The sequence below is a fragment of the Sinocyclocheilus rhinocerous genome, unplaced genomic scaffold, assembly GCF_001515625.1.
Source record: "Sinocyclocheilus rhinocerous isolate Xijiao unplaced genomic scaffold, SAMN03320098_v1.1 scaffold140, whole genome shotgun sequence".
In the NCBI taxonomy this organism is placed as follows: Eukaryota; Metazoa; Chordata; class Actinopteri; order Cypriniformes; family Cyprinidae; genus Sinocyclocheilus; species Sinocyclocheilus rhinocerous.
The window spans coordinates 3,446,263-3,470,558 of record NW_015642053.1 but is presented as its reverse complement, the minus strand read 5'-3'; the positions used below and the strand labels follow the sequence as shown (position 1 = coordinate 3,470,558).

Sequence of the window (24,296 nt, the reverse complement as noted above, 5' to 3'; positions counted from 1 at the left end):
ATATATATATATACATACATATATATATATACATACATACATACATATATATATATACATACATACATACATATATATATATACATACATATATACATATATATACATATTTTACATACATATATATTCTTGATATTGGGTTCTTTAATTTTTTTTGTTATTCTTGAACTTGTATTTTTTCATTAATGCAGACAGAACAATATACTAAAATACCCTGATATTCCAATTCTATACAACAGTAATAGCTGACTAAAAATCTATATTATTTTATCAAAATAAATGAAAAAATATAAATACAATTAATTTAGGAATTTAGGAATTGCAAAATTACTGTCCAGCATGAAAAAACAGATATTCATTAGGATTTGCTAAAGATTACATTTAACAGTATTATTAAAATATTAGTGATTTTAATAAATAAGTAAGCGTTAGATGACGAAAAAGGTAATCTGAATGTAAAAATGTATTTAAAAATAATCAAAACGCTACCAATATGCAATCTTAATTGTTGGTGCTTCATTAAACATACTAATAAATGCAATAGAATCAAAGAAACCAGAGTCAACAAGTGGAATTCTTATCCTTAGTCAGAAAGACAGACAGAGGATGCGAGGGGGAATGTACTGTAGAGGATGTGGAGAGAGAAAAGCAGAGGAGAAAAGAGAATGACAGGTTGATGGAAAAGGGCAGAGGACAGAAGCAGAGAGAAGAGGAAGAGGAAGAGGGCAGTTTACCCCTGTGATGTGTGGGATGGAATCAGCCTGTCAATAATAGATGGCGCTGACCATGTGATAAACGGACAGGTAGAGCGGAGGGATCTTGAACACCTACTACAGGTGCTTTCTGCTCCATCAGAAGATGCTGTATGAAGCACGTTCCACTGGAACCTGGCTCTCTGTGATATGCAGCTGTGTCCACTGGGGGCTACAATTAGACCATCAAACCCATTCCAGCCGGGAACCGGCACTCATCTCCAGAGCCTGTCCTCCAAAGAGACGGCCAACTTGTAGATCTGGGGGTGGTAGTCTTTGATGTGCCGTGCATGGAAGAAGCCTCTCTTTTTGCTCATATTAATGGCGAGGAGATATAACAATTAAAGGAGAAGGCAACGGGCAGACAGACAGCCAGCGTGGCTGCACATCCTGAGCTCGAATTAGCATACTGGAAGTCCTCCAACAGGCGTACGAGCGCTGAACATGGAAGACGAACACAGTCATAGCTACCGTTTATAAAGGAACACCCAGCGGCAGGCTGGGTTTAATAGGGTAATTAGACACACAGACAACTAGTTATAGAATTATAGCACAGCCATAATATTTTGAAAAAGCTACGATGCTAAAATGATCTAATGTTTTAGTTTGCGGTGGGCCTCCAGACGTGCGGCCCATGTAAGGTGGAGCATAATTCTACTTCCTGGACCAGTGCCGTGCTACAGCTAGCTTTTTTTATTTTTTATAAGAAGACAAGAGTTTACTACAGCTGGTCTGGATGAGAGGGGTCCACTAACATCGCATTAGCCATGTGGTATCAGTTTGCTTCCTTCTGGACACAAACCATACGATGGCTGACAGAAAACATGTATTTTAGTGCTTGAATGCTAACTGTTTATTGTGCTCTCTGCGTGATCAGTTCATAAAAATACATCGCTTTTATATAGCGTAAACTGGTCTTAATTACCAGAGGGATTATTTCTTGGCATCATGCATGTGCATGTCATAAATAATATAGCATCGCGCACTATTGCCAAAGAGAGGTTCGTGGTGAAGCAGTGGGCTTTTCAATAACCTGCAAACTACAGAGCGCATAAAAACCCACTCAGAGCATTCATCCGTCTGTCTGACACTATGATTAAGGAATGCTCCTCGAAAAACACTCGTAAAACAGCTGTGCTGCTGTAACAGATCTTATATGGCATCTCAACGCAAGGTGGAGACAGCGTAAAAAAGTTCCAATTAAGGTTTTCGTTTACAAAGGGGGAAATAAAATGAAGACGAGCGAAAGTCTCCGGGCTTACCAACAGGTGCTGGGAGAAATGGGATAAAAAGGCATGCGAGGAGCAGCCTCTGTATCTTAAGGATAGTGGTGACATCTCAGTTTTTTCTCTGTTCGCATCAGGGGTAAAGGAGAAAGAAAAAAAATCCGTTGTGTGAAGAAAAATGTCTTGTTACGGAGGAACGGAGCATGTCGTTGATAAGAGTAGGCCGGTGTTCAAAGGGATACAGGCCAGTGAAGCGCTCGCTTCTTTCTCCACGTCGCTGCACTGTCCTTAATGAGCCTCCCAATAAAGCCTCGTCTCCTGTCTGCCGTCCGCGGACGGCATGTCTGTCTCACTTCAATCATGACCCGCCATTTTATTTATTCATTTTATTCCTTATTTTTACTGAACTCAGAAAGTTCACAATACTGATAAACAAATAAAAGCACATAAAATATGTTTAGCTAGTGCTAGCTATTATTCTGAGGTTTTTATGTGCTTTCTATTAACAGAGACAGCTGAAAGGAGACAGGAAACAATTCAGTGTAAAAGGGCAGGGTGGTATTAGTCATCAAAATGTGCATTGTCAAAATAATAAAATAAAATAAAATAAAAAAATAATTTACATTTAAAATGTAAATAAAATGATATGATACATATTTGTACATTTTAAAGTAAAATATTTTTGTTTTAAATATTTATATTTTTATATAACAGTAAAATAAATTAAAATAATACAAATTAAATTGAACTGGATTGGAACTTGCATCTCCCACATAAGCACCAAGGTTCCAAGGTGTGCTCACCACAACTGTGACATCTAACTAGGGTTACCAATGTATAAAGCTTCAACGTAAATGTTTAAAATTTTCTTTTCAGTGGCAAACACAAACTTTTTTTCCATTCCATCCTTCTCATTTGTTATTTTTCCATCCCTCCAGCCTCTCTTTAGTCTTGTATCTTGTGGTGAGAGTAGTGACAGACTCAACTGGACATGTCAGGGCTGCCCAGTTAGCTGCCTGTCATAAATTAAGCCTAAATACAACACATCTGTTTTCACCACAGCGCCGTGCAGACGAGCAGAAGTAGACATTCCTCTCATATCTGAAACTAAGCTAAATAAATGATAAAGAGAGCATGTGCACACCTGCAACAGCGTGCCAGAACAAGACCACTTTAACTCACTAAATCATTCAAAAAAGGCTGAACTAAAAAGAAACAATAAAAACAACGAGATTTTTTGACTGAGAAAAACAGTCCCATGTCATCTTTCTCTTTTTAAAGCCATAATGGAGACAGAAAACTTGGCTCTGACTGCACTTACTGTGGAGAAACATCAAAATAACCAAGAAGCAAATAAACAGTAAAAAGATGTCTGCAAAGAAACTGCTGAGAGGAGCGAAATCAAATAAACTGGAAGTTCGTCTCACAAAAGGCGAGCTGAAGCACATCTGAAAACAATCTAAAGAGGGAGAGAGAGTGAGAGGACAATGCAAAAACAGTTCCAAAATCAAGATACTGACTGACTTCCAAAAACAAACAAGAAACTGCTCTCTCAGTGAGGGCTATGGAAGTAAACGTGATTTCAGCCAGCTTAAGTGCTCCCTAGAAGGCCGTTTTAGGGGCCAACACACACATACGCACCAAAAGAGGGAAGGAGTTAAACTTTTACTGTCACTGCACATTCAGCCATAACAATAAATTGTTCTTTGGGAATGTCAGTTTCACCCCTCCCCAATTCTTTGCCTCTTTTTTTCTTTCTTTCTTTCTCACTTACTTCGACACAGTTCACAGCGCACACACACACACACACACACAGAACTTCTGAATCTCACCACATCATGTGGCCAAAACCGTCTGGCCATAAAGCAGTCAGCGTTTGCATCTGAAGCACAGGGGGGACTTCGTACAACCTAAACAATGGATTAGCGAAGGAACGTGCTGCAGGACTCTACGTGATTTCATTGGACCCCGACCGCCTCTACCTTCACGCGCTCAGCGGCCAAATTCTACTCGATGGAATTCCTGAACATGAATTTGCGCAACCACACATTTGATGGAAAATGCTATTAATTTTCACTTCAATTAAATTATGCAATGAATATATCTGGGATTGTGGTGAGCGAGAAGCTTACTAAAACAACTGGGCCGCGTCCAAAAAAAGCTCCTCATTCTACAGGCCACCCGAGGGACGGAGTCTAAATCACTTCAACTTCCTCTAAAAAGTTCACCTAAAATTTCCTGGAAGCACAACAGCCATGCTCTAAAGAAAATAAAGAGAGTTAATTGGTAAAAACAACAGTAATTATCAAAAAAATGGATGGAATGGCGACCAACAGGCCTACGGAAAATGTCTTCAAGTAGGCTATGGATTATGCCTCATAATAATGCTTAAAAAAATAAAAGATTGTGTAAACAAAACAAAGCTTTACATTCAAAATTCTGAATAATTTGTAATATATAATTATTCACGGTATTTAGAAGTGCCCACGATAACAATATCGTGCATATTCATTACCGTGATATATCGCATTACCGAATACCGGCACAAGTCTAGTAAGCACATTCATTATTCTGTATCACAAAAACACAAAATATGACTGGAAAGTCAATCTGAAACACAATTTACAAAATTATTTATTTTACTTTATTTGCCTATAAATATATTGCATATTTGTCTATATGTAGCATAAGCAAAAGATAATTAGGTAAAATTATAATTTTGTTAAATAATAAAATATAACATGGTAAAATACTAGCTTTTAACCAACTGGAATTGAACAGGCCAAGAAAAGTTGGTTGGAGGGCAAGAGGGTTTAAGGAATTAGTGATTTCAGCCAAGACATAACACACCAAAAAAGTCAATGATGGTTAAATACATTTCTTAAAAATAATGCACTTGTTATCTTTAAAACTGGAGTTTGCTTCGTCCTTATCTCTTCCCCCTCCTCTTCCTCTATCTCTTTCTCCATTCTGAGCTACTTTCCCAAGCTACTCTATAACAGGCCTGTGAAAGGAGGTCACATATCAACTTACCAGGCGTCTCTCTCTGACCATATGACCCCTTCGGCAGTCCACGAGGCCCCATGTCATTCCATCACACTCGCTGTCCCCCCACATTCACGTCTTCCAAACCACCATCTAAAAGCTGCCCCCTCCCCTCGTCTGCCCATATCCCGACACTAATTGGTAAATCTGTTGAACCATAGCACGTCCAACAATGAGACACCTGGAGTTCTGTCAAAACAAGTTTCCCTGTGAAACAGCCTCAAGTGCTAATACAGTACGAGTCCTGGCTAACGCCGTCTCGCTCAATGCCGTGCAGGAATATAATGCGTGTGTGGTGGGGGAGGTGTCGTAGAAAGGTGCGGAGGGGACGTGTTAATGCCACTTCTATTAGAGTTTAGATTCTCAGAAGTTTGGGAAGGAGGAGCACGATACTGTCTGGCTCCAGTGGAAGCCCACAGGAAGTCCTTGTGGAAGTTTTGGCCCCGACAAAAATCCCAAACATTCTTGCAGTTCTTGTTCCGACACCCTCCCCGCCCACCATCCCTTCTGCGCTCTCTCTATTTTAGACGGACCGTGAGTAGTGCTCTACATATACTCAGAGTGCTAACACGGCAACATGCTGTGGTTTGTATGAAATCATGTGCAGCTAAGTTTGAAAACCTAACTGAGGACATGGAACCTATATATTTGCTTGCCAGTTAGCTGAAACAACACACACAAACACAAGCAGCAACACGCACATGGAGGCATTAGGGCGACATATGGACAAACACTTAGATTTTTCCATTCAAACTAGTTCTCAAACACATATGAAACAGAGATACACTACTTAAGGAACTCTTGGTGCACCTTGTCAAACAAGTTCTGGCAGAAACTCTTTACGAAAACAAAACAGTTCTGCCCCCTGTAATTAGTGTCAGATAATAAAACAAATGAAGATTTATTGTTTTGTGATTTTTATAAATTAATAGACCAATAGACCTCTTAACTAGCTTAGTTAGCAACAATCTCTTATACAATGTGGGTCAACTAACAGCATCAAACCAGTGTGAACTAGTCAAAATCAGCATGGAAAGGACCAGGTAATGCTAGTCTAACTGAGGGCTAGATTCAATGAAACACTCTTAATAAATTCAAATTCAAATGGTCTTTATATAATTATGTCAAATGTTCTTTATTTATATATATATTTTATTCTTATTTTCTAACTTAAGAAAAAAAGTACAATATTTTGTATTCCAGAAAAATGTCTTAAAATGGTTTTTAAAATAAATTTAAAAATCATTACAAACATTCTTAAAAATAATTCTAAATAACTTCAAACAACTGCAAAGCCTGCCATTTTATTCTTAAAAATCATAATAATAAAATAAATGAGAATTTAAGATTTGTTCAAGAATTGCACTTATTTTATCCTAAAACGTTAGTATAGGACCAATAATTCTGCCTAGATGTATAGCTACCATGTTTTGTTAAACTCTTGCAATATTTGCTTTGGCTGCTCTTAAGATTAGCTTTAGGAATTGCTTCTGGACTCCAATTTAAATCTCACAAGACTTTTCACAGAATGAAGGTTACCATCTCGACATGACCTACATGACCCCGAGGGACAAGACAAAAATAAGACAAGCACATCCCACAATGCCACAGCTTTCTCTATAGACCTAAACACAAGGAGATGAGCTAAACAATCGCTCGCCCCACTGATCCTTGCACCGCTGCTGAGTTTTGGCAGACCAAGGCTACCCATCGTGCCCCCCTTTCGAATTCCACACACTGTTTGTGTCCATCAAGGAGGGCCGAGGCGCAATTGAGACACTCAGCGGCAGTGGCCCCATGTTGCGTCACTCCACGCCACATCAAAACTGAAGAGCGGTGCCAGACAGGCACTCTCATTCGCCGTTCTCCTTCTCTCTCCCTCTACCTCATGTCGACGGACAAGAGGACAATTAGAAGAAGGCCTCGTATCATCCAAACATCCTTAACCTCGTCCCACGCAAACCAAGTCACGCAGACATTTACACACACATGGGTGCGCGTGTGCACACAAAAACACAAACCACTCCACCTCCTAACTTCTCGCTGGCATACGTTCAACCCCAGATGCTACAAATGAAAAGCATCCTCTTCACGCCAGCTGCTTCAGAGAAAAGGAAAAGAAATCAGAGAGAAATAATCGCCACCATTCCGGAAGATGCAGGAAAATAATTAACAAGGCTGAAGCGGGGCCTGCGAGCAGACAAAGATGAAGCTCAAGAGGCATTTCGGGCTGCCAGGAATCCAGAGATGCTGAATTTTGCACCGCTGGAGTGGCGCTGATGCTTTCCTGTTACACGCAAACACTGTATATCGTAACAGGGATCCTGCTACAGACAAAAAGCATCATGTCAAAGGATAGCAACAGTTTACAATTACCACACAAACTAAAGGCACAAGAGCCAAGTCTGCTCATGAGGGTGTGTGTGTGTGTGTGTGTGTGTGTGTGTGTGTACAAATGCAAAGCAGACTCAACCCCATTTTATATAAAAGAGCAAGAACACAGCAACAAACAATATCAAATACAGCAGAACAAAACAAAATAGTTTTTGACATCTCTCATTGTAATGATTTTGATATTTTCTATTCTCTACCCTGTTGGAAAACCCAGCTTAAGCTGGAAAACTGAAACAAGGTTGCTGGTTTCTAGCTGGTCAAAGCTCTTCCAAGTTGGTCATTAGCTAGTTACCCAGCCACGACGTTCCAAAATCCAACTTGACCACCTTTTAGCTGGTTACTTCCAGCTAATGGCCAGCTCGGACCAGGAAATAACCAGCTAGAAAATCAGCTACCAGCTGAAACCGGATTTTCCAGCAGGTAATTCATTTAAACAATCAATAAGCCAGCTGCAAGAAACTTGGAATTCAGGATTCTCACCAACTGTAATTGGTGAAGACTCAGATCAGTCTGTCCGGGGAATTCCAAGCAGAAGGGCCCCTGCAAGGCAAAGACGGACGTCCCGTGTCACAAATTGAGAACATGGTACACTCATCACTCAACCAGGGCATGAAGGCAAAAGGCATGACATTTAAAACCACAAAAATGTCTAGCTGTGTGTGCCACCCCTCTCCTTCCCTGTCTGTTTCCTCTCTGACTGCAGTGTCAGGCCGCTGCCAGGTACAAGCCCAAACATATCTCGTGTTCAACATACAACACACGCAGAATACGCAAGTGCATGTTTGTTTACTGTGATTTGAGGTTGTGATATTGTTAGCATGTTGGCAGTGTCTACACAACTGAACTGACTGACAAAAAGAGTACTGATGTGGCTTTAGGCATTGAGGCTTTGTACACCATGTTCCTGTTATTATGCTGAGAATGCGGAGTCTTAATGGCATTCCCAATTGCCCTGCAAAGCTTGTTTCAAATACACTTCCGTTCCAAAGTTTGGCATCTCTAAGACTTGTTTAATGTTTTCAAAGAAATCTCTTATGCTCACTAAAATATAAAACAGTAGTATTCTGAAATATTATAATGATTTAAAATAGAATTCATTCTTGTGAAGGCAAAGCTGAATTTTCGGCAGTCATTATTAACTCCTCAGTGTCACACAATCCTTCCAAAATTATTCTAATATGCTGATTTGGTGCTCATGAAACATTTCTTATTATTGAAAACAGAAAACAGTATTTTTGTGGCAATTGTGATACTTTCTTTTCAGAATCGTTTGACGAATAAAACTTAAAAAATGGAAATTTACTTGAAATATAAGCCTTTTGTAATATTATAGTCTTTATGCTAATTTTTGATACATTTAAAGCATCCTTGCTGAATAAAAACACTAACTTCTTAAAAGAAAAAAAAATCTTACTAACCCCAAACTTTTGAATGGTATTTCATCTCAAACGTTCCTCCTAAAATACTACAAAATGATTTATGTCATACTATAGTGCACAATATGCTAATATTATTGAATTTGCTAACACTGTTAAATGTAATCTTTAAAAAATCTCAAAATGAATATTCATTATATCATATTTTTGGGGTGCATAATTCCATTGTAACATTTAGAGTTATCATTAATTTATTTAGATAAAATTCATTTGCTGAAAATATTTACTGAAAAGAAAAGTGATATAAAAATGGGAAAACTTCTGAAACATTAAATGAGACTAAAGGGGAAATCTCAGGATTCAAATCTGAGAACGAATATGAGGAGATTTAAAGTGGCCATTTATCTCACTGCTGCTTAAAGAGATCTCATACATTGCCCTACATATGGTCCTGTTAATGGGAAAACACACAAGAGTTGTGAGCGTCCTTTATATAACAATATAAATGGCTGAAGGGCTGATGACCTTGACACCAAGTCCCTCGTAAAAGAGTTTGTTGACATTCCCTGAGTTTGGTTAAGGAAATGCTTCTGGGAGGCCTCTCATGCACTACACAAGAGCACACGCTGAGATGTTCTCCAAGCTTTAGCCAAAGGTCTCAGGACAAGTGACATCTCCTTGTTTCACATGGTCCTGTCAGAAGCGGCACAACTCCGGTTACAGTTACATACAACAGGCCATGGTTACATCACTATGCACCAAACAGCACCAAAAAAGACGGGAAGGAAAAGGCGGAGGCCCTATGGAGAATGAGGGAGCGAGAAAAGTGAGAAACAGTTAGTAGAAAGGGAAGGGGAGAACAAAAAGACAGTTGGTTCAGTGTCTTGTGGCTGTGACTCTGGGGTCCTCATTAACAGCGAGGGGGCTGGGTTTCCCAGCATGCCTCTGGCCCTCCCAGCCATTGTCAAGCCAGTCCAGGTGCACCACCATTCAGTCCGAAAAAAAGGCAGCAAATTACCCAGCAAAAACTACAGGCCCCGTGCTAGCTTGAGACGCTACTCCTACTCAGCTGGAGTCTGGGAAAATGCCCTGCATGCTTTATCTGTGTGATTCATTTAATTTACTCTTTATTTTTAACATTAATATCAATACTCAACTTTGTTTGAACTCCAGCTACCAGACAGACTCGTCTTGTGACAGCAAACAGCAATCATGCCCTCATCGTACAGCGGTTCAGGTGGGAGGTCCCGCTCTGTCAAATCGGAACACATTCCATCACTTCCTAAATACCAATTAACATACAGGAACAGACCAGGACTCCTCCAGCTATTCTTCCAAACTCCACCCTTTCTATTCTTCCTCCTTTCCCTACGTTCTCACTGTTCCAGCGTTTTCCTGCAGTTGGTTCACTTGCACATAGTGCTTGCACGCATATGCACATTGCTGTGGGGCCTCGTGGGGAAATAGTTAACACTCCAGCCGTCCCCTGCTGCCTGTGAAAGCCCAGAAAACAATGGAGATATTGTCCATTCTCAACAAGACTCGGAGCAAGAGGACAATGTGTGTGTGTGAGAGTGTGTATTAGACAGTGTGTAGTGCGCCTGCATGAGGTTGTGTGTGTGAGTGTATGCTTTTGCCTCAGCATTATTTTAGAGAGCAGTATTAAAATACAAACAATTAAAACAACGAAATTTTATTTCACTGATTTATTTATTAATTTTTTTATAAAACGAGTTGGATAAAATAATTTGCAACACACATTTGCAGTATTCACTATCAATTTAGCACGTCACCTGACCTGCAAAATGACCGCACTAGCTTTAACCTGGGTATGGTTACCGCAAAGTGCAGACTCAAGTCAACTAGTACGATGAGTCTGGGAAAATAATAATTATTTTATTATTATTATATTTATTTATTTATTTATTTGCCACTTAGTTTTCTGTCTGTGAATAAATCAGCACTTATTAATTTAGGAAAAAGCTAAAATTATGGTAAAAAAATTCAACTACAACATATCAATCAAATTGTCATTTCCTGTGTAAGTAGACAGTTCTTGACCACAATAAAAAGCTGCAAATGATCAGACTTTACGCTGTGAGTTAAACATCTGGCTATACCACTCTAGTATATGGCCTACACCAAGAAACACTACATAGGGAAACACTGATGGACAGCTGCGCATACAAGTCGAGAAAGGGAACGAGAACAGGAAACTGATCCCGGAACGAATGGCCAATGTGTCACAGATGTGGGGAAATCTATCGTTCCGTTGTTTCCAACTCCTTCCCATTGGAATTGCAATCGCATGATCCCCACTCATACCGTCCTTGAGTTCATGCTCTGTCCGATGCCAAATACACAGCACATGTGTTTTGCAGTCTACCTGTCTGAATTGTCATTTCTATATTACAGTCTATATAAAGAAAGGGCTTTACAAAAAGAAAGGGCTTTACAAATCACATTAAAAGTTACTGGAGATGGCAGTGGGACAAACGGCTTTGCAGTGGTGTGTTCTTTATGACTTGTGAACAGGTAGTAAAATGCATGCTGACTGTGTGGGACTAACAGGCTTTGAAAAGACTGCGGGGCTCTTGAGTACTTTAAACATCCTGGCACTGCCTTCTATGGGCGTGGACAGAAATGAGAGGGTCACTTCCTGTGCCCTATTCATAGAGCAGCGTGGAGTAGCACCCCTATGGCCACAAGATCGTGTGGAGTGTTCCTATGACTATGGTCACACATTTAGTGCCTATGACTGACAACATACTTACTAACTAGTGGTTGGATTCCACCTAAAAACTTTTTATCCCACAACTGATTTATTTTTCATTATGTGATTTTTTTAAACAACTTTTAATTTAGAGCAATATGTAATATAATACATTTCATATTTTTTTTAATTAATATTTTAAAGAAAACAGGCATCCATACACAGGAGCGGCTTGAATACTTTCCATATGAATAAATACTGTCAAGCTTTTTTTCTATTCTCGTGATAGCCATAACAATTTTAAAGAGTCACTTAGGTTATAAAACGCAATTTATAACAGAGCCGTGTATGAAAATAACCATATACAGCCCTCTAAAATAGGACTGATAACATGTATTCTGCTGCTGTGTGAAGGCAACTAATGTCAAGCATCAGCCTCATGTGTGCTACTTCATTCTCTTTTAGCTGTATATACACTTTTTAGACTTGTTTGTTGTCTCTCTCTCTGTGTCTCCTGCATCGGTCTCACTTCATTGCCATGCTGCCCTTTTACGGTCTCACCTCCTCTCTCCCGCTGTCCACCTGTGCATTTGTATCTCTCTCATTGGTGATTGTTGGGTCACTTGAACTTTGGCTTATACGTTCCTTATCTCACGCCCATCGGCGCTCTCTTATCAGCCCACGGCAGACAGGCGTCTTCAGAGCCATGGGTCAAGGTGGGCAGGTGTTCTTCCAATTCGACAGAGAAGAGTAACTACTGTTTACGGTACAATTTATTGATAAGGCCTTCACGTACAGCAGTATATAGGCCAACTTGAGTCAAAAATAAATAAATAAATATAGAGCTCAGGCCATTCCACAGTTATCTATCCCCGACAATACCAAATGTCTCCAGATGGATTCACCGACGGCATGATGCAAACCAAGGAAACATCAAATCAAACACACGTCAGCACAAGAGTAGAATGGGAGAGCGAGAGAGACAGAAAGACGGAAGGATGAAGAAATAATGCAAAGTACCATGTTAGGTCTTGATCAAACAGATACGAATTGTATGAATGAACTAAATAAATAAACGACCTTAAATGCAAAATGGCTAAACACCATGCAGAGCAAAACATTCATCTTACTCTCTTGCTGTATGTCTTTAGGGCTGTTTTAAAAGGCAATAGAGAAAACTGCTCTGTGCTGATAAGCATTTACAGCCTCATGAGTCAGAGGGATAAAACTCAAGTGCAGTATTTACCTGAACCTGTTCTTAACTACCTCCCACACATTTAATGATTCAGAGAGGGAGGACAATAATTTTTATCTTTCTCTTAAAAAAAAGCACATGGGATGGCTACCCTACTTTTATATGTAACAATTGTTTACTACCAGTTCAGCAGAAGCAGCTGTAGATTTGCCACTTCATTCATCAGGTAGTATTTACTGTATTTTTGATCAAATAAATGTAGTCTTAGTGAGAATATGAGGATTCTTTCAAAACCTTTAAAAATATTACCAACCTCAAACTTTTCAATGGTAGTCTATCTAAAATTGCATTAGACAGCAAGTGGGAAAAAAAACATAAAAATATGGTAACACTTTAGTATAGGGACCAATTCTCACTAGTTAACTAGTTGCTTATTAGCATGCCTATTAATAACATATAGGCTGTTTATTAGTACTTATAAAGCACATATTCTGCATGTCCATATTCTACATCCCTAATCCTACACTTAACAACTACCTTACTATTAATAAGCAGCAAATTAATCATTTATATTGAGGCAAAAGTCACAGTTAATTGTTTGTTAATAGTAAGAATTGGACCTTAAAATAAAGTGTGACCCAAAATACAAATACAAAATATTAAATAGCAAATAGTTTTCAGTCAATGTCAAAGCCAACCATGATTTTGACTTACATGGTCTCAAAAAACAACAGGCACATATTAAAAAAACAAAACAAATAACAATATTAATTCCATGCACACTCTTTAAAGCTAACTAAAAATGTTTGATCTCATTATACCACAATAACATGGTAAACAACCAAACAATAACTAATAAAATTCAGTCCTGTATGTTCAAAATGTGTTCAACTCTCTGACAAAATATTATCCTGGATTCAATGGATTATTGTCTTATATTCCTAAACATGACCTTGGAGGCACTCTGTTGCTTCCAGTAACTATGGAAACGCAATGAAGCCCCCAAACTCCTGCACCACAATGGAAAGACCAAAATCAAATTTGGTCTATTGTCCAAGGAAAGGAATCAATAGCCTGATGATTTAACATGGTAACATTATTTTCGCCCAGCCATGTGTCTAACCTTGAAGGCCTTATCGTCTATAGATTTTAAAAGGGTGATAAATTTAGAGTTAAACACATGGATAACAGCACTCACCGATCCAGCGTATAAAACTGCAAAATAAACATGGCATCTCTACTCCAGACACTCATTGCCTGAACCAAGCTTAGCATGGGCGTTAATTATACGTCTCCACTGTAAAAAGACGGTCTTGCCCTCTGCCACTTTGCGCCATTCAAAGGGAAAAAACTGTTGAGCTACACTGAAATCTCACCCTCTTGTTTTCATGAAGAAGCCATATTACAGACAAGCGCATTAACAACACAATCTGGGCTGCGTTTCCCAAAAGCAACGGAAGCTTAAGTACATCGTAGACCCATTGAAACCAATGGAGCTACGATTAACTTAAGCTTACGATGCTTTTGGGAAATGCATCCCTGGTCTACAGTTTTTGTAGATCACTAGACCAATTGACAGCTGTGGATTAGGAGAGGAGTGTAAGATCCCAAAGAACCCAACAATACCGGAGGTAGTTTGGTTTTCATGGACTGTGCTGTAGAACAAAGAGCTTTGTAAATGGACTGACTCATGGGTGTTACTTACAACGATGTGTGCTGGAGAAGGTGACCTGGCATCTTTAAGTGCTTGTCTACTCTGAAGACTTCCTGCTTGAACATCTAGCAGGGGCCATTTCATCTGTAGATACTGGATGGCAGAAAGAAAAAAATGGAGAAAAACAAAAGAAAAACATGTTAACAATGCAGAAAACAAAGGGAAACATAACATAAGAGCTAAAATATCAACAAAAAAAATGTGACATAGAAAGCAAAAGTAAACAAAAAGAAATCATGTCAAAAAGATCCAAGGTCGAATGATGCATGAGGTGGAGCTTCTTGAAAACTGAAACTACTGGTGTTAAGATTAATTGACACTTTATGCTTGTCGTTCACAAAATCAGCACATTTTGAACCACACACTCAAATGCATTTAGGTGAATATGTTGATTCTTCTTCCTGTATTAATCATGCACAAATGTTTTATTGGCCTCTGGAATTTCAGGTGGACTTTGTGTACATTTTTCCTTGTACACATAATAAGGGTGTGGCACTGAGTCACTGCAGTGACTGTCCTCGTGAATGATTGACCTGGACTTAATCAGAGGTATACACAGGCAAACAGCCCTTTCATGAACCCTTACATCGCTCTTACAGCCAACAGATGAAAATAATCACCATAATCACCATGAAAAGCTCCATGATATATTCAAACTCTTAATTTAATCTGTAAAATCAAATAATTTTTTGAAAGCTCAATATATATGAAAACAGATTTTGAACATATGGTTTGTAATAGGCATATGCCCAAAATATGTTGCATTCAAAGGGGAAAGTCTGAGTTTCCTATTCAGTTGACATGAAGTCAGTATATCATTCCATCTTTCTTCTGCCTATAATATCTCCATTCTAACTCCAAGCCCTGAACCCTGATGGACACATGTTCTGAGGTCATATGTCTGTTCTCACCCATGGACTGCAGGATCTGCTTAGCAGACCACCCTTTTACATGTACCCTGTGTGCCTGAGTGACCTCTCATTTAGAGATCACATGCTGGGCCCATTACAAACCTGCTGTTACTGTTCCAAAACTGGTGAAGATAATGTATATATAGCAATAATAAATGTATGTGTGTTTTATTAATTTCTCCAGTACCGATAGCAGAACTGTTAACGTCAGAGCTTATCGATACTCCGGTCTTTCATAATTTAGCCCCGGGACCGATTAAATACCGGGTTTCGGTACCCATCCCCATCTGAGACATGGGTGTCTCATCAGGAAAAGTGTGAGGGTCCACACATTCCTAACACTTGAAGTGTGGCTGTTGTATTAGCTGAATTACACAGGTCAGGGGTTAACTGGGCCCTGATTGCTGTTATTATGGGAAACCTGAAGAGCAACAAACACTGAGGTAAAAAAGTGACCATTGGAAACCGCTGCTCTGTTCAATGACAAAATAAATTCAAATAAGAATTCAAACCATCTATGTTACTAAATAGGAGAGTTGAGTGGATTTGCATGTGGGCTTGGCTGATGTCAAAATATTTAAGGAAGCATTTAAGTTGAATGGAAAAGACAGAAGGAAAGAAACAAAGAAATGAAGGAAGGACAGAAGGATGGAGGAATGGTGGACAGAAGTAAAAAAAGACAGAAAGAAAGGTGGAGTAGACACAGCAGCTGGGGCTCAATTTCTTAACCTTGGCGCAATTTTGGATGCAGTCTTGGGTCCATAACATGAAAAATGAATTTAGAGTACACTCTACATAAAAAATTGTGCTCTTTTTAGGCCTAATGCATGCTGTGCTATACTTCATCAGATCCCCAAAGGAAACTTCTGATGAGTCGGTTGGCCTTGTAACTTGGCCTCCTATGCTACCAGGACATCAACCACTGGGCTCCAAATCAACTGAAAAAACTTGGCCCAAGTGAGCCACAAATCAGAATCAAATCCATTCCCATGTCTGACCAGATCCAGCCAATCAGGGTCAACCTTACAGTTCCTACTCTCTGTCCCGCTCTATCCAATCAAACAGCTTCATGCCTTCCCTTCTTACAGCCTATCGGTGGAGTTTGTTTGACCTTGTCAGGCCTCCTTTGAGATTTTACTCTTCTTATGAGGACATTCCAAGCTCCACTTTGCCAAAGACAGAAAAAGAGTGAAGAAAAAATGCCTGGTTCTGTGGCTCACTATTTAAGCAAATACCCATGAAATGAGGCTGTAGTTGTAAGGCTGTTCATGTGTCTTCAAGAATAGGACCGAATCAGAGCTAATTAGAGGTGGATTCACAGCAGGATGCATTCCTGTGATCCAGTCTGGAGGAACTTTTGGACTCCTACCTTGGCCTCAACTTGATCATACCCACCTCCAAATAGTCAAACTGGTTGCTGGGATATTGAAGCGTATTGTTGACAGGTGGACAGGAATGCCAAATTTTTAAGAATCTGCTCAAGTTTAATGCAAAAATAACACGTAATAATCATAAATAAGTTTTAGTTTGAAATGTGTGCGCATGTAGGACTAGGTAATATCTTGGTAGGTAGGACCAGGTAATGTCCTGTACTCCAGCGCTGTGAAGTTTAGTTTGGATGGGGTGAAAGGTGACACCTTGCCAGTGTGGGTGCTGAAAGCTTAGTACACGTACTCTGACAGGCGTATCCACTTCAGACCTTTCCCTTGGTCTAATCCCTCCTGCAGGTTTTACATGCATGCCAAGGAAAGTTGAGCCTAGACCAGTGCCAAAGTCCCAGCAGTGTTCCCTCGCAGCCCAACCCCCTACACCACCCCTGGCCTGCTGACGGACGCACCACTTGGGTTTGAGAAGGCCATGACCTCTGACCTCACCCTGCCTCTTCTCTGCCTACTAAAAACTCTCCAGCTAGGAGGCCCCCTTCCAAGTAACTCAAGTGCTATTCTGATGTGACAAATTGCTCTGGAGCTCTGGAGAACTCAGTACCCTCCCCCTCGGCCTTCAGACTAACCCAGAGTGCTTACTCTGTCCTGGGGCCCCAACAGCAGGGGCTCCACTTCGCCTCCCCCACTCTTCAGCAAACCCTCAAGCCTTGCCTCGCCTTCTCCTGCCTTGCCTCAGCACATCTACAATGGGAATGAATGACTCAATTGTCTCTGATGAAGTGAAAGACAAGGGAGCCCTCTAAATCCTCCAAAAGGGATGAACTCTCTCTCTGTCCCTCTATTGCCTGGAGACTTCCGGGAGAAAGAGAGAGATAGAAAACACCAGAGACCACGAGTTGCTTAATCAGGTCTTCTGGCAAAATCTTTTCACCTAAACTGGATCTGGAGCTGAATTTTGCAAACTGACCTTTGCAGAAACCCTTTATTTTTCATGGAAAATCATTCCAAACCAGAACTCCACTTTACAATGTTAGGCCTACAGCTAAAGTCATCTGGATTATGGAAGCATTTGCAACAGTAAGTAAACTAGAGCAAACAAAACTGAATGTGATAACCAAATTTAATCCATGTAAATTGCGTGTTCGATTTGATTTTGGATTAAGAGCAAAGGCTTTTCCACAATCAGACAAATCAGATGCCTACATTGTCAGAGATATCTTCGGATCTATTTTCAGCTGTCCAGCATGGGATGAACCAATGCATTAGAAAGCATTCCAGCCACATTAACAATGTACACAGGAAAACCTGAAGACAAAATGGGGGGTCCGGAAGATCCCAGACCATCTGTGGAGAGGGGTCAAGAACATATGCAGCTACTAACACACATGGCACATGCATCCAAATGTTAATTTAACCATCACCATATCCACACATGATCTAAGGGTGTGAGAGCTGACCTCTTGCTAATTGCAAGAATAAAACAAGACATTATTTAAGCCAAGACACCTGAAACTGACTGATCAGATGTGGTCTGGTGGCTAGTGTGCATGTTCTAACATGTTGAACAGTGCGGTGACCCAAGTTTGAATGCGGATTAGGTCACACCTCCCACCACCTTCTTGTTATTTCCTGTCTCTGTAAATAAAAGTGGCAACACTAATTAGAATCTAAAAAGAGTATGTTTAAACCCGGGGTCGCCACATGTGGTTGCCGCAAGCCCGCCCGCCGCCGCCACTCAAGCCGCCAGCCTCTGCTCACTCTAGGCCTATAAGAATTATGATAAATACCACTCCCACTGAACAAGCAACAATAAAAAGCCCATTGTTTTGTTCACAGGTGCTGAGGAACAGGCAAGCATGGATACATACAGACTTGCACTTAATACACTCGCTCTCTCAAGATGAGAAATTTTTTGGGGAAAGGACATAATAATGATCCAGACAGGCTCTTTGAAATTCACTGATCCAAAGAGAAGGGATCTGCCCATCTGTGAGACTCCCATCTCTAGAGAGGTAGAGAGAGCGGGAAAAGAGAGAGAAAGCATGTGTTTGGGTGTGTGTGTGTGTGCGTCTGTCTGTCTTTGTATGTTTGCTTGAAACATTCAAATAGCCTTCATTTCGGATGGATGGAAGCATGCTGGAGGTGGGGGCTAGGGGTGGAGGGAGTGGAGGAGGAGGAGGAGTAGCTCAACACTAGATGAAACTGAAAGTTAGTGTACACGAAGGCTCTTCACACTTGCTTAGTTCTTCTAATACACATTTTATGAGTAAATAAAGGAAAAAAAGAGAAAAGAACACCCCACCAGCTCAGATTGCCTCAGGCATTCTGCAACCTGGAAAATAAAGCTGGAATGTGGGCAGGCCTGGGGTTTGTGTGCCCCGGGGCAGGAGAGGGTCCGCGGGGCCCGTATTTACTCCGAAGCTGGAACCGCTGGGGGGTTCTCAGCACTCTGACAGCACAGAGCCAGAGACCCCAGCCTGATCTCCTCCATCCCCTCGCCTCTCACCTTGGCCCTCTTCATAATAAACACCCACTGACATTTTTCTTTCACACTGCCTCTAAAACTGATCTTCCAAACAGTTGACAAGGCAGGCATCTTTTGAAACTTAGGCCTAAAACATACTCCACAAAAGTATTTGAACATGGATGCTTCGAGCTAAGCAAGCTTGATTTCATGTATTGATCCGAAATAGCATAAAATAGCATGAATGCACACTGCATTCTCAGCACTGCCACAAGGGGTGCTATAATGGGCGCAGAACAACAGTTTAAGCACAAAAATGATTGAGTTTATAGTTAGCTACCTGAATAAAAACATTCAATTCAATAATGGCACAGGTATTTTCGGCTAACTCTACTATCCCACAGAGAGATAACTGACCCAAAAATTTACTCACTCTCATTTTGGTACATACTTGCAAGAATTTCTCTGTCTGTCTGTCTGTCTGTCTGTCTGTCTGTCCAAACAATGAAAGCCAATGGGGTTCCATGATTTGGACGTCAATGTTCTTTAAAAATATTTTCTTTTGCGTTTTGCAGAAGAAAACGATACATACTGGTTTGGAACAACATGAGGTTGAGTAAATGATGACAGATTTTTAATTTTTTTGGGTGAAGTATCCGTTTAAATTTTCAAGTGCCACAGTAATGCAAGAACCTCAACATCTCTTCCACTTAGAGACATTTCAAGAACGTTTGGGTTAAAGGGGTCCTATTATGCTCTTTTACAATGTCTTGAATTTGTTTTGGGGGTGTACTAGAACATGCTCTCATGCTTGGTGGTTCGAAAAACGCATAATTTTTTACATAATTTACATTATTACAATACCTTTCTCCCCATCCTGGCACAAACGGCTCGATTAGTTCCGGGTTTGATGAAGGCCCGCCTTCCGAAAAACGAAATGTGATGTGATTGGTTAGCTGTCCCAGTGCGTTGTGATTGGTGAACAGCTTAGACGGTGTTTCAGTACTGCCGCGCCCCTTGCCAAAGCAGCAAGTTCCATCTGCTCTGGTTTAGTTAAGGATGGCGTCAATATCGCCATATCAATTTGAGCCGGATTCAGACCCACAGAATATTGAACAAGAAACTTGCAAAAACTTGAGGCTACAGCAGCACTTCTTCTTCGTCGTCATCTTATCTGATGCACTCAACCAAGCGTTCTAACTAGAGGTCGACCGATTCATCGGTTTTGACGATTAATCGGCACCGATAGTTGATTGGCGGAACTATCGGTTATCAGCAAAAATCAATGCCGATTGTTTTCCGGGTTGCGTCCGTTGCTGAAGTGGCCGAGAAGGGTCCGCTGCCATTATACAGTACGAGAGCGGCCTCTAGAGGCGGAAATCACTAACAGCACCTGTTGTTTGTTTTGACACGTGACACTGCGCGCTGCACAGAGCGGGAAACTTCAAACCTGCATAGTTCTAACCACGACCTCGCCCCTCCCCACCCCCCAACCATTCGAATTTTCGTAGGCGGGAATTATTTTAATTATATTTTAATGGGCTGCTTTGTGATATCACAAAACCCGGAAAACAAACGCTGTAGTCCAAACGAGCCGTTTGTTGTAGTTCTTGAAAAGGGATTTTTTAAAAACGAAATATCTCCCTTTGGAGTGTACTTTGATATTTGTAAGTTTAAAGAGCAAGAATGGAAGTTTCAAAACAACAAAACACACTATTCAGCAACTCTAAGATAAGAGTGAAATTCAAAAAGTGAAAAAGCATAATAGGACTCCTTTAAATCATTCCCAATTCCCAAATTATTATTATCTGATCCAGCACCTCAAACACAGTAGCACGGGATACATGTGGCCACGCTTGTGATCTGTTTACGTAGCAGGTGTTGGCTTGTGTATTAGTTAAACAGCAGCTGATTCACCTGAAGCGCTCAGACTGTGTTAGGTACTGTGTTAGTGTGCACATACTACTAATAAGTAAGGCCATAAAGAAGTTCTGCCAAGCCTCAAAGCCAGTCTAGCTCTTTAAGAGCAGCCGTCCTCCTTGCTTGAGGAGGCAGTAAAACAAACAAACTGTCTCTCATGGAGACAGTTGGACAGAGTGACAGGGTTCCTCTATTAAAGTCCATGTAGGCTGACATAGCATTTGGTGATTGCACACCAAAGGACTGCTGATCCATTAATATTTCTATTAAGCAGGAACAAGTTCATGTGTCTTTTTAGGCTGTGTTTTTCTTCTACCCAAGAGGCAGAGAAACGATCTGAAAAACGATTGTTGTATATAAATCACTTATCGAATCTGTTCTTACTTTTAATATTGTGTCCTGGTTTAACTCTCTCTCTGTTAAAAGCAAAAATAGATTTTTAAGGATTATAAATGTGGCGAGTAAAATAATTGGTGAGAGACAAACACCTCTCACTGATCTTTTCACAGTGGCACTAAAAAGGAAAGCCTCAGTTATTGTGGGAGACTCTTCTCATCCTCTGTATAGTTCTTTTCAACTACTTCCATCCGGCAGACGGTATAAAGTGCCTTTGGTGAAAAGGGCCAAGTATAAGAAGACGTTTATTCCAACTGCCATTGGTATTTTAAATAGGATCTTAAAATGATTTTTGTGTGTGTGTGTGTTTTTGTGATGTAATGAAGTTTGTTGTTGTGAGGACTATTTGTGCTGTTTGTGTGTTGAGCCTTTTGTCTGAAGACAATTTTCTATCCCACTGGGGATAGACAATAAAGCTTTTGAAACTGAAATTGACATTGAACATGGAGGAGACATCAAATTTATCAGTTTGGCTCAAGAATATTAATCATGTGACACAACATTTGCCCAATAGTTGTGTCTAGTTTGCTGTGCGGAAGGCAACTAGAGGCTTCCTTTTGGTCTTAAAATTGTCATTTTATATGGTTGGGTACAATTCTTTTAACGAGACTCTTGAAATATATTTTTTGGGATTATTTCCCAAAACTGTGCCCCCCCCCTGCTTCTACTCTTTCTTCCTCTTGTTCTCTCTCTCTCTTCTGGGTGATTATGGGCCCCTTAAGAGCGCTCTATAAATAGCCCTTCAGGCTCTAGTCTTCGTGGCTGGTGTCTCCTCCAGCAGGGCCCATAATGAGACATACAGGCAGCTAAGGCCTAGCAACACTCCCAAGAGCTGCACACTTACACAGCCTGCAGTGTTTCAACACCAAGACAGGTCTCATTCCTACCCTGTGGAATCTCATACACTGACCTACTTACCAGCTACGTGATCTTCAGCCTGGGCGCAGGGCTTAGCGCTAGGTGTGCCAGCTCATAGGTCCTGTAGAGTTAACATTGGGTTGGCATGGAGTTTGGACTTTGGAGCTCACGTTTAAACACACACACACACACACTCTCTCTCGGCCGTGGATCAGCTTGACTGTACAGATAGGGGTCACCCCTGGCCACCATGAGGAGGTAATTACCACACTAGTGCACACTCTCAAGTTCAAAATAAAGACTACTTTCACCTCCTGCAGCAACAACAACCTTCAAATGGGTTTCAACCTACACACACACACACACACATACACACACACACACACACACAAATAAACCTTGAAGCACTCCAAACTCCATATTCATAAGGTCTGGTCCCTGAGTGTATCTGAGCACCATTATCTGCCTCGAAATTCAAAATGGTTGCAGGTCAGAAGCATCAACGCAGGACAACCTTCTGATTTTACCCTACAACACAAACCCGAACCATACTCAGGGAACATCAAACGCGTTCAATGTAGCACAAATACTACAGGCTGGTCTATTCAGACCAATCTCGCTCTCAACTACATGAATTTAAATGGCAGAAGAGTTTACTGTACCTTTTGTTGGTTGGTGATGTATCCATTGCGTAATTTTTTTAAACAAATGGCAATCGACTGATGGTTACTGGCATAAGGTACGCAAAGAGTAACAATGCTAATGACCTGTCCATTATAACACGACTACCATAAGGGACAATGCCGTTCTTTTGCTTCCTAATAAATAAATAAATAAATACAGGACTGGTTATTAGAGCTCATTAAAATGGAGGAGGCACAGATGACAATAAGACCCAGGGAAGGTCATGTGGTGGGAGCTACGGGCAAAGCACGGTGGGTGATGGTGCGACCCCTATCTTCTACTCTGCACCCCACGAAGAGCACCCTTCACCTCCAAATAAACTGTAGTAATGATTTTGTAGTAATGCACCCCCCACCACCACCAAAAAAAAGCCTCACGAACACACATAACCCCTCCTCCACATCTCTGTTAATTACTGCAGACATCCATCCACAAACAGCGGCAACAGACACCATCACACACAGCAATTACTGCTGAATCTTTAATGCACTCTTTAAGCAACTCTCTCTGGCACTGTGTCTTTCTTGGGTAAACCACAGACCTGTCTTCTCGAACCATTAATAGAGGAGTGACAGGGCACTGGGACAAGAATAAGCAAACTTACTGACTTTATAGCCTATAAGCTCTTTTCAAATCCAAAAACGTCCTTTCAGGTAAATGTCTTCAATGCAACCCCCTTCTCGCTAATGATCGATTCAGTTCTGCACAGATGACATGCAGAACTACATGTGTAGCTGGACGCAGCTGGGACTAATGCAGGATGAGTGTGAAAAAACGAATCTCTACTCTTAGCTAAACAGTAACACATGCCAGACATGTCAAGTCTGAACATACTAAGAGATCTATTCATAAGAGGCATAAGATGCACCTGTGCTATACTGTCAAGCTCATGCAACTCTCCCTGATGAAAGAAAACATCTTTATGTGCATTAATTCAAATCAACTAAATAAACAGCAGGCCTTATCTGACCCAGGTTGGTTTATGCCAATTCAAGGTGGATCAGCATTGTAAAGCATTTAATGAAAAAAATAACAGCATTTGTGGTTAAGTTGTCTGATCAAGGAAGTCTTGGTTGTTTAAGTAGCAATACCAACAGACCAGGACTTAAAACACAACATTTAATGGAAACGTCCCAACATGGAAATATCTTAAGCCTTGGTCAAACTAGACTTTGAGCATGCAAATTTTTTCTGGACACTACAATGGACAATGAGTTTGAGTTTTTGTTGTCCTCTGTTTGCATGCGTATGAAAGAGGTGAAA

The 24,296-nt window shown here is 40.6% G+C and overlaps 1 protein-coding gene across 17 annotated transcripts in view; it reads right to left on the bottom strand.

The window, feature by feature from the left end:
• The window catches only part of tcf7l2 (transcription factor 7 like 2), an 83,883-nt gene that overhangs the window by 41,442 nt on the left and 18,145 nt on the right, over positions 1-24,296 (bottom strand). For 12 of the 17 annotated variants that reach the window (XM_016572351.1, XM_016572350.1, XM_016572355.1 and 9 more), the window contains exons 4-5: positions 14,407-14,508; positions 7,898-7,957 (exon numbers count right to left, since the gene is read on the bottom strand). In XM_016572351.1, coding sequence (XP_016427837.1) covers positions 7,898-7,957; positions 14,407-14,508 — 162 coding nt within the window. The remainder of the gene's footprint in view (positions 1-7,897; positions 7,958-14,406; positions 14,509-24,296) is intronic. The other 5 variants (XM_016572356.1, XM_016572360.1, XM_016572362.1 and 2 more) reach the window with 1 other exon arrangement.